At 34.0% G+C, this 11,954-nt stretch overlaps 1 protein-coding gene across 1 annotated transcript; it reads right to left on the bottom strand.

Moving 5' to 3' along the window:
* Positions 1 to 9,039: 9,039 nt before the first annotated feature.
* On the bottom strand, positions 9,040 to 11,954 carry LOC124533398. Its single transcript, XM_047108627.1, has 4 exons — positions 11,813 to 11,954; positions 10,862 to 11,030; positions 10,010 to 10,224; positions 9,040 to 9,683 (listed from the first exon to the last, which is right to left on the bottom strand). Exons 1-4 carry the CDS (start codon positions 11,952 to 11,954, stop codon positions 9,040 to 9,042), a joined length of 1,170 nt encoding a protein of 389 aa, XP_046964583.1.

Raw genomic sequence — 11,954 nt, 5'->3', positions numbered from 1 at the left:
GTTCGTAGAGTAAAACTGACGGAACAAGAAGTCGGCAAGGCCCTCTCGCGAAAGCAACGTACCATCTCTATGTAAATCTCCGCTAAATTTAAAATCAACCTAATTTCAATACACTTAAAGTTTATATTTGCTCAGACTTGATTTTGTCATTAAATTTTTCAAAGCCTACTTTTTTCAGACATAAGCTGCGATATATTATCTGTACAGTAAATATTAAATACATTTTTATTTGTAAATTATTTTTGCAAAAACTGTTTGAGAACAATAGAAATCGATTTTTGCTTAAGAAATTCTAGAACATTATAAAGTTCAAGGTGATACGAGCACAATAAGTACTGACCGCTAATACAAGTTTAAATGGTAATATATGCAACTGTATAAAAAAAACTGATTTTTTTATAAATTCACGTACACAATTACAGTTCATTCGGATTCTTATATGGTCGGCTTCTTAATAACACATAGTTAGTTTGATAGTTTTATTGTTTATAATAACGAAGACAAACACATATAATCTTATACAAATTTACCTTAATTTATAAGAAAAAACCCTCACTCCAAAATTCTAATATTAGATACTTATTAATATCATACTCTTAATAATAATTAATAAAATACTTTAGTATGTATTATATTGTTATTCTTTGTATTGCTAAAGCGTCAGTAATTAATCTTAGGCGGGTTGCTCTTCGAACGACCGTGAGGGTTGCTGGTAGAAAAAAGAAAAATTTTCTTTGTATGTTTATCCTTCAATATAAACTTATTATATTAATCCTTTCAACCTTACTATTTCCCACAAATGTAATATATATATTTAAACGATAAAAAGAAAAACATAAAATTATTCAATTCAAAATTATACAGATCAGGTATATTCGATTATTTTTCAGATATATTATATACATAGGTGTATAATTGTGTTTATCTAACATAACTTTGAAGGAAATTTATGTGTTAAAAAAGAGTAAATACTGAATTTCTTGCCGGTTCTTCTAATTTAGAACCGGTGTAACTTCACTCAATACAGTTTATAAAAAATGATTCAAAAGTGCTTTTAAAAGTAAAAAAAAAAATATCGAATAGGATAAAGTGTATTTTGATTTTGATATAAAATGATTTTTGAATATAATATTATTATATGTAAGTATCATATTGTTGTTATCGTCTACGATATATTTTAAATAGCAATGTAACTTAAATTAATTTCTCAAAAAGCATTATTCTTCGAAAGTTTATACGGTGTTTGATGCTCGAAGTCAATGTCACATATAAAGTAAAAAGTAAAGTAACAGCCTGTAAATTTCCCACTGCTGGGATAAGGCCTCCTCTTCCACTAACCCTCTCGGGTTTGGAACATATTCCACCACGTTGTTCCATTCCGAGTTGGTGGAATAATGTCATGTCCATATCACATGCATAATGCAATGTCACATATAACTGTCTGAAATTTCACGACCATCAGTGAGATTCTGTCTGAAATCACTTCGTATCTCACTAGTGAAATTTTGACAACCGAGAGTGTAATGCACAATTAGGGTGCGTTGCAATGTGGTGTAGAGTTATATTGTATTGTCAGTTGGTTACAACTAATATTTGGAACCACTGACCGATTTTGATGAGACTGGCAGAAAGCTGATGTAATATGGAGTAACATAGGCTACAAAAATAAGCTTTTTTGTCAAATACAAACGCGCACGAAATCGCGGGCACAGTTAGTGACGTTATAAATCTTAAGTGGAGATGGGCAGGATTATGGGCAAGAGGATGGGCAAGATTAGGCAAACTGACAACAGGAATATCTCTCAATATAGGAGTAGCGGCTTGTCAAGAAATAGAATGAAAAAGAGAATAATAATAATAAAATAAATAATAATAAAAGAGATAGGATGGAAAAAGTACAAATAGTCATCTCGAATGACATCGTCGTACACTACTAATTGCCTGATTGATTGATTGGCTAATCTATGCAGACAGCTAGTGAAGAGAAAATCGATAATGGGATAAAGAAGGTTTTACATTATTAATTTGTGTTTATAATTTATCTCGTGCTCGGCGGTGAAGGAAAACATCGTGAAGAAACCTGCATATGTCTAATTTCATAGAAATTCTGCCACATGTGTATTCCACCAAGCCGCATTGGAACAGCGTTGTGGAATATATTCCAAACCTTCTCCTTAAGGAGAGAGGAGGCCTTAACCCGGCAGTGGGTAATTTACAGGCTGTTGTTGTTTATAGGATTGATAAGGGAAATAATACAAAATAATCATCTCGACGTCGACGTCGTCGCTACTAATGGCTTGATTGGTTGATTGGCTAACCAATGCAGACAACTAGTATAGAGAAAGTCGTAAACTTAACAATTGAAAACCAAACTGAGAACCTCCTTTTTTTGAAGTCGGTTAAAAAGGTTTTATATAAAGAAAGAAATTGTCTATACATTAACAATGAACAATAAAATCTAAAATACAAGTCCTAATCATTGCGTTTCATCCGCCTCGCACCAGTTACCGTGACTCCTTGCAAAGCGCACTCAATACCCAATTGCTCAACGGATATGTGTTTACAAGTTATCACTAGATTTCCGCATGTGACAAATAGACTTAACCTTATATTCTTTAACCGGGTCATAGATTCTGGTTTTCTTTATTGAAACCAATTGCTTTGTATTACACAAGGCGATTCGTTGCGAGTAGTTACATTGAAGAGAGGAATAGGGGAATGGATGTAGATTGGTAAAAATACACGTGCCAGACTTATGTAGGCTTCCTTATGATCGTCACGGTAGCATGCGTAAGCGATCCCGTGGCGCCCGCCGGAAGACGGGGAGGGTACCGCTGGTTTTTTTGTGGGTAAGCCCGGTGGACCTGGGCGTCACTTTCCATCACTTGTTTGAACCCCAAATCTTCAGTTAAGATTCGAATGCAGATGTAAAATCGCTGTTTCTGACAAAATATATACTAATTCTGAAATACCGCACTTTTACCCCAGACACGGGGTAAGCAATACGTCTACTGATAATTCTGCGCTAACTTTTTAGAGATCTTGACTAGAATATACACACAAAAAAAATATATAAACTAACCTCGAAGCAGATCCTTATATGTCTGTCGTATCACTGTCAAATACAAAAAAGAAATGTTGGCTTTTGTTGTTTCTTAATATAAAATTTGTTTCAACTCCTACACTATGCTTATTTTTTTTGTTATTACGACATTTAACAGTTCAGCAATTATTGCGGCAGATATATAAATGTTGAAAACTTGAGTATTTACATGACTAAGTAGACTCTCAAAGCTGAGAACGCGTCGATAAAAAGGTACGACACAACTTAGATGTAACCAATTACTGCAGTTTACACAATCAATAAAAATAGCTCCCTATCGCAGCATTCGACGCTATTCATCGCTATAGATTCTCGCGTCAGTTTAACCCGCGCAAACAGGTGCATGTAAATCGACGTATCAAATTGACAAATATATTAGGTCTTGTGATATTACGTTTGTGTAAAGATCATATTCACATAAGAAATAAATATTGATAATTTGAGATAGCGTACTTAATTCGGATGTGATCGGTTTTATGCATTTTGCCGATGCTACATCCAAGTTGTGTCACACTACATCATACTGTTGGCCACTTAGCACACGCACACTATTACACAGGTAATATAGCGAGTGACAAGCATAGCTGTCACGCACATCAAGATAATAAATTTGGCTCTTTTATTTTAGTTCATTTGAGCACTCCCAACAGACAATCTAGAAACATTAAGAGCTAGCGCGCACAGGTGATTTTTGTCACGGTGACTTTAAAGTGTTTGTCATTGTCACGTCACGTTTCCAAAGTGGAGTGCGCTCATTAATAGAGGCATTGACAAAACATTTACGAAATCGAAGTGTCATTTGCCACTATGGAATTCGAAGAGACGGTGGTTCTCTGTGAACTCGTGCGAGCAAAGCGAAGATAATACTGGGTACTATTTTCTTCCCACGCTTTAATATTCACGTGAATATCTGAATACTCTTTCAATTTTTTATCATAAAGAGCTGGTCTCTTTACCACTTCTTCTATTAGAACATCAGTATTGTCTTCACGAATGTTTAAGTTTTGAATAGATGGTGACGCCATTTTGCGCGCGCCAAAGTCGGCAGTCAAAGTGCAGATAGCGAAAGGCTTACGACGGGAGTGACAAATTTGTCAATGGTGAGCGCATTGCTATGAGAAAACGAAAAGACGCTGACAGTTTCGTCACGGGCTTGTACGCCGGGCGGGGTACACTAATGTCACCCACGGACTTGACAAGAGTGACGAAACAGTCACTGTGTCAAAAATCACCGGAGCGCGCTAGCTCTAATTACCTTACATTTAATTAAATACCTTGAACATTATAGTCAAAGTCAATCAGTTGTATATAATAATTCAAAAAAAGTAAAGAGACATGAATTTTACACTTGTCACGGTAGTGGAATAAATTTAAAGATGGCGAAACTGCGAAGCACAACTACTTAGCCAGCTGATGATAAATCATCACCGCTCATACACATAGACTCTGTAAGAAATGAAGTGTAAGAACATTACACCAATGTTCTACCTTGGGAGCTAATATGTTATATCCCTTGTGCTCAGAGCTGAGATGGCCCAGTGGTTAGAACGCGTGCATCTTAACCGATGATTGCGGGTTCAAACCCAGGCAAGCACCACTATATATATGTGCTTAATTTGTGTTTATAATTCATCTCGTGCTCGGCGGTGAAGGAAAACATCGTGAGGAAACCTGCATGTGTCTAATTTCATCGAAATTCTGCCACATGTGCATTCCACCAACCCGCATTGGAACAGCGTGGTATGTTCCAAACCCTCTCCTTGATGGAAGAGGAGGCCTTATCTCAGCAGTGGGAAATGTACAGGCTGCTACTTTACTTTACTTGTGCTCAGTGACCCTCTAAGCCGGAACACAACAATACTATGTATTGCTGTTTGTGTATAATAATGTTATATATTAATATCAGTTTAGTAAGAGAAGAAATTCGATGTCAATGTCAAAATAAATTTCGGTTTTAATTTTATTGTAATAAAATTATTTATCGATCCATTTCTTATTAAATTGACATCAAATTTATTCTTAACATCAAATTATTCGAAATAAATATTGGAATTTCATGATTTACTGATTTCGCTTTTTGTTCTCAGGGGTCGTGGCGAGTGAGGTAATGCCGAGCAAGTCAAGCGTCCCTACGATGAGCCGCTTGCTGTAATGCTGTGCTGGTGACACTCTAGCGGCATAATAGTGACTTTATGTGTTTATAGTGTTTATAAGTTTATACAAATTAATTAGTTAATTCCCAGCCGGACCTCTTAACATGTCCCCAATGTACTAATGGAAGGCTTTTCAGAAGCCAAAAAGGCTTAAAAATTCATACAACCCGCTGTCATAGCCTTCCATTAGAAAAATCAAATGATACTTTTTCTATTTTACCTACTAAAGCAAACAGTGATACAGATTCAATTAATTTTGAAAATCTATTAACAAAATGTCACAAAAATATACCTTTAATAAAAAGAATCCCTAGGGGAGCGAGAATATCTCTAGCTAGATCTTTATCCATTATATATTTACAGTACTTCAAAATTGTCTTTCTAATTGTAATTCGGCATGGCAAAATCTTTTTACGTTTTCTTTTAAGTTTTTTCATGTCGATAAAACCAAAAATGGTTCCTTATCGACCAAATTAAAACAAAATAGTTTATTAGATAACCAAATTTCAATTCCAAAATACTTATCACGACCTCAAAAATTTGATTTAAAGAAAAATGTTGAGAATAAAGCAATGGATGGAGATTTTAAGAATGCAGCTCGCATTCTTTTTTCTAGCGATACCATCGCACCTTTTAATGATATAACGTTAGAATCCTTGCAAGAAAAGCTTCCTTTGCCATACCCAACAACTGTGCTTCCGGCTCCGCCTACAAAGAACAATTTTTTACAGGTTAAGGATGAAGATACCTATGCCGCCATTATGTCATTTTCTAGCGGGTCTGCTAGTGGCATTGACGGTATCACTCCACAACATCTTAAAGATCTTGTGAGTGCCTCGGCCGGTGACGCTGGCAGGGCTGTTAAGTGACATAACTAATCTTTGCAATTTTATGCTATCTGGTAAAGTGATTTCATCCTTTTTACCACATCTTTATGGTGCAAGACTTTGTGCCTTTAATAAAAAAGACGGAAGTATCCGTCCAATAGCAATCGGGACCACTTTTCGCCGTTTGGCATCTAAATTAGCATGTAGGCACATAGTCTCCACACTTAAAACCAAATTTCAACCAATTCAACTCGGTTTTGGAAGCAAAGGTGGTTGTGAAGCAGCAGTACACTCTACTCGTACCTTTCTAAAAAGAAACGAGGCCGAGGTACTTCTGAAAGTTGATGTAAAGAATGCTTTTAACTCCTTAGATAGAGGAACCTTGCTTAACGAAGTCTTCTCTAATCTGCCTGAAATTTACCCATACGTTTGGCAATGTTATAGTTCACCTTCCAAATTATTTTTTGGTGAAGATACAATTCATTCTAATGTAGGCGTTCAGCAAGGAGATCCATTGGGTCCTGCTCTTTTTAGCTTAGGTATTCATAGCTGCATTTCGAATTTAAAATCTAAATTAAACGTTGGTATCTAGATGATGGAACTATAGGAGGTAAAGTAGATAACGTTATTGAAGATTTAATTAAAATTAAAGAACAAATTGATAAAATTGGTCTTAAATTGAATTTTTCAAAATGTGACATTTTTTTTAAGGACAATTTAACTCACAAAAATTTTAGTTTGGCAATAGATAAATTTAATAAAATTGCACCTAACATAAAAATTCTTCATAAAGATACACTTTGCCTCCTTGGTGCACCACTATTTCATGAGGGCATAGAGCCTATTCTTAACGATAAAATTAAAATATTTTTGGACAATTTTGACAGACTGGGCATTTTAAATTCTCATATAGCTTATACAATCTTAAAACATTGTCTTTTTGTTCCAAAATTAATGTATATTCTACGTGCGAGCCCAATCTGGAAATATCCTACATGGTTTACATGGTCTCTCTTGCCCAAGGAGTTCAGGTAGGCTTTTCCGCCACGGTTCTCTTAATGATATAATAAAAAGGGCTCTTGCCACCATCGACGTTCCTGCTCTTACTGAGCCTCGTAGAATTAGTCGTGATGATGGTAAGAGACCAGATGGATTAACATTGGTTCCCTGGGAACGAGGTCGGGCCTTTGTGTGGGACGCTACATGTGTTGACACGTTGGCCCCATCTCATATCCGAGAAACAATGTTAAGAGCCGGTGCCGCTGCGGAAAAAGTTGAAGCCAAAAAATAACTAAATATTCATGTATTACATCTAATAACTTTTTTGTTCCATTTGCTGTCGAAACGCTTGGCCCTTGGAGTAGTGGTGTAAAAAGCTTCATCAAAAGTATAACACCTCGCCTCATTGCCTCCACTGGTGACAGAAGGGCTGGTTCGTTTTTTGCCCAGAGGATCGGAATTGCGATTCAATGGGGAAATGCTGCTAGCATTCTTGCCACCATTTCACGCGGTCAAGATTTATACAGTAACTAGTTTTAGCTCATATCTGTATATATATATATATATATTTAAGCATTTAATGTTATTAATTCTTATGTTAATAAATTATAATTATTGTCGTTTAGTAAGGTTTTTCAGTTAGGCATTACGAAAAAAAGAGAAAAATACTAAGAATACAAAAATATTTGTTTTAGTAACAAATGTTATAATAATCCTACAAAATATAAAATGAGGTAAATGATAAGAACGAATTTTTTTATGAGAATTATATTCGTTTGTAACGAATATTCTGGGAAATTTATTATTTAATGTAAGTGTATATTACATTGAAAAATATATGTAAGATACGATTTGGCCTCAAATAAAACCTTCACCGTATATTGAAATGTTACGGAACATTGCAACCATTTTTATCTTGCAAGCAATTTCATCTCTTGTAAAACATTCACAATTTAAGGTCGCACGAATGAAAACGAGTAAAAAAAGGTTTTGGCGTTACTAAACTATATTTGAAATTGCAATAAAATTCAAATTACTCTATAATTATCAGATATATTTGTGTTGTTAGTCAAATGGTTAGCATAAAGGCATTTCTGAAACACTCGTATGCCTTAGAAGAAAAGTGCATAAAAGCCACTAAGTGAACAATTTATTTCAGTTACATAGTCTTTACCCAAAAGAAATATAAACTTGAACCTAAATTAAAATATACCTTATTGTGCTCACACGTAAAAGCACTTTTGAATCATCGTTTTAAATGAAAATTAAAGCTAAAAGAAAATACAGATTCAAATCAAAGTTTTCTTAACATGTAATTGAAATTTGTAAACTGGAAAAACTAAAATAATATAGAGCTGTCTCACGTTGGGTACACATGAATATGGCGCCTCTTTATAGATATTTACTAAAATTAAATATTTTACAATCAAGAAACGAAAAAAAAAAATTCATTTTAAAAATATGTCTACTGTGTGTGTGCATATAATTTGCTTTCAGCCAGGCCCTAAGCTTAGTTTCAAATAAAGGGTGCAGGAATTTTCGTAAATTCTTAAGAATCTGATTAGTTGTAAAGTCTTATGGCCCCGGTATATTTATTTCTATTATGATGAGCAGTATGAGAGAAATTGGTTAATATCTAAATCTAAGGTTTATTAAATAGCACTCTTTCGATTTGAATCAGTTATGTATGCAACGAGTGTAAAAATCTTAGTCTTTCATAATGTAATTTGGTAACTATGTGTCAAGCCTTCTATTCGGTTAATGAAACTTGAATTCAATTCGATATTAATTTGAATAAGTTCTCTTTTTCGTGGTAAAATTATTTCATTAATATTTTAATTGTAAAGGAAAATAATTTTTTTTTGCGTGTGGTGAACTGTTTTAATAAGCGATTTATTTATAAACTAGTGGTAAATACGATAAGTGAATAAAACACATATTTTATGAAACATTTAACTTAGAATTTAACGACAGTGATAAATTTAAAAATGGCTTGTAAAGTTTTTGCAAAAGTATAAATATTAACTGGGATAATATCAGCAGCTAAGATTTCTATACGTTTGTGTGCCACCAACAACATCACATATATCATTTTCTTCTCCTTCAAAGCAAACTTCTCCCACCCACAGCTGTAGATTGCATCAACGAATATCTCTGAACTGTTTACTAACTTTTGACAAAGGAAACAATACAAAAAGAAAACTAAAAAGCAATAAATGAGAACTGGGGCGAAAGTTATCCATTCGTATAAAGGGAGGTAGAAGAACAAACAGATGCAGACGGCGTTCGACCCGAAGTTGACACCGAACGGCATACTGTACAAAGCTTTGATGTTCTTTATAACGCTCAACGTCAGAGCGTGGCGTCGAATCAGAGACGGCAAACGTTGCCTCACGAGTAATTGACTCTCTAAACTTTCATCATATACATCAAATGCTAGCATTTCCGCGGATAGCATTTCGTACATAGCCGACGTATGGGCAATTATGAGCAGGAGTAGTCCTTGATAATTGAGAACAACAGTCATTATGGTTAGTTCTTGTGTGAAAAGTATTGCCAGGCATATCTCACGATTCGGAGAGGCCGTGAGTGGTTCCAACCCTGGAAACGATTAATTATGATATATAATTCGAATTTTTAATGAGACGAAATAGGCAACAGTCTTACAGAATAAAATGATTACAATCACCATTATTCCAACTTTCTATAGTGGTTTAAAGCGTCAGTGAGCCAGTAGATTTATAAGAAGAGATTATAATATTATATAACAGTCCTTGCCCGCGAACTAATTTTTTTAAAGTAGGCTTTAATTTTAAGGGGGGTTTTACTTCATGCAATGCAGACGTGTATTAAATGCATGCTACTTCATGCATTTAAAAGTTATCTTGTGAATGCACCACTTTCGAAATAAATGAAATAAAACTTACCGTAGCATTGTGTCATCGAGTAATAATCATTACTGACGTCAAGTCGATGGGGCAAGTAAATAAAAAACGCGTCTAAAAGATTGAATCCGTAGAAACTGTATAAAATCTTCTTAATAATCGATAGCAGTTTTTCATGTTTCTTCCTCAGCAAATCTGTTGCTCTCGCTAGTTTATCATTAAGATTCACTTGCCCGAGCACTGCCAATAGTAATGGTCTAAAATAATCATAACACAACACGATTTTAATAAGTTATTCCCTTGAAAAAAACGTTAAGTTCGCTGGTTGTGGCCAGCAATAAAAAATTAAAGTTACCTAAGGTAACTTTAATTTTTTAAAGTCGTAAAGAAATATAGATAAATGTATTGCATGTACTTTGGTATTCTATTGTTTTCATGAATTTAGGTGCACTTGCATATTATCTATGCATATAATAAAATTGAAGTGTCCGTTTGTAATATTAAAATAGCTCTTTTTTTACTCAATGCATATGTATATAATATACACGGTAAATATATCAAAATAACATTTTCTCATCTCTGGAACGGCTGGAGCGATTTCGACGGTAACTTAGGCTACATAATATTTTTTTTGTTAAATTCGAAAGCGTACAATATCGCGGGCACAGCTAGTCTGTACTGATATTTTAAATGAGAAATTATTTGTTGTCATCTGCTTGAACCTTAAACAGGGACAATAACTTTTTATACATAGCTTTATCCTATAATCCAAACGAATCCGTGGGCGATGACTCATATGTCATATATCAAACTGTAAATGTATGTTATGTCACTTAAGTTTATTTCCTTATAACAAATAATAATTGACATTCATAATATAACATATTTATTTACCTCTTCATCACAAACCAATAGCTACTATTAGCAGTCAAAACAAGTATAGATATGTTGACGTAACTCTTGATAAAGTCACCAGCACCCTGCGCAAATTGTATCTGGTACACAACACTGCCCACTCCATACACGTACAGTAGAAGAGTCGTATGAATAATCCAGAAGGGTGCTGTATAAAAATATCAGTATTAAATCACCTAATTTTTGTAATAATTAATGTATATTTTTACATAACAAATTCAGAGAAAATGAATAGCCATAAATATGATTGCTAGTTAACAATCAATTTAATTGGGTGCATCAGATGAAATTCACACACCAGGCTCACCTAAAACACTCACTTTACTCTCAGCCTAAAATTTACAAGGTATTGCTCTTGTGGTTAACAGATACCCTTCATTCACATCATCCACGCACAAGTACATAAGTTTTTTTCACATATAAAATTTGGAATTAATAAATTTGGTATGTTTAATCTTTTTACTATCCATCAGTAAGTTATTGATTTTAAGCTAATGTACTCTTTCTGAAAAAGTATTTTTACGTCACTAGATATTAATCGAAGTTTATTTATTTAAAAAATTAAGTGAGTATTAACAGCAAACGATACTATCTTGTACTTGTAATCAAAAATATAACGCAGATCGTTTATGTAAATGAGGAAGGGAAATGGACCAAGAATAGATCCTTGGGAGTTCTTCAAACTTACAGGAGCCTCGAAAAATATTTTCTTATTCATTTCGACCGTCTAATTTTCATTGCTCTGGTACGAAATCGGAAGATTAAGTACGACTTCCTAAGCAGCAATAGGCAAGTGTAATTTTAAGGAGATGTTTATTATTATGTAACAGTAAAAGATCAACTTTCCCAAAAAACTTCAAACTTGCCACGGAATTATAGAGAATAATCAAAATCATTTCTTCGACAAATTGATTAAACTTCTAAACTTACCGGATATTTTATCTTTTAAAATTGAAAAACCAGCTCGATTCGGTAGTATATTTACCAGCCATATTATACTTTCCAAATGATTGCTTATAATATTGTGTTTAACTATATTTAGGTTATCTTTTATTTTACCAAAAAATTTCAT

The sequence above is a fragment of the Vanessa cardui genome, chromosome 11, assembly GCF_905220365.1.
Source record: "Vanessa cardui chromosome 11, ilVanCard2.1, whole genome shotgun sequence".
Classification (NCBI taxonomy): domain Eukaryota; kingdom Metazoa; phylum Arthropoda; class Insecta; order Lepidoptera; family Nymphalidae; genus Vanessa; species Vanessa cardui.
The sequence above is the reverse complement of the archived record's forward strand: the minus strand, read 5'-3'. Positions and strand labels throughout refer to the sequence as shown.

Coding starts and splice junctions, on each gene's coding strand:
- LOC124533398 (XM_047108627.1), bottom strand. CDS start 11,954: ATGAAATTTTTTGGTAAAATAAAAGATAACCTAAATATAGTTAAACAC. Junction 10,225..10,861: donor TATTGGTTTGTGATGAAGAG/GTAAATAAATAT, acceptor TGATTATTTTAG/ACCATTACTATTGGCAGTGC. Junction 9,684..10,009: donor CTCGATGACACAATGCTACG/GTAAGTTTTATT, acceptor AATCGTTTCCAG/GGTTGGAACCACTCACGGCC.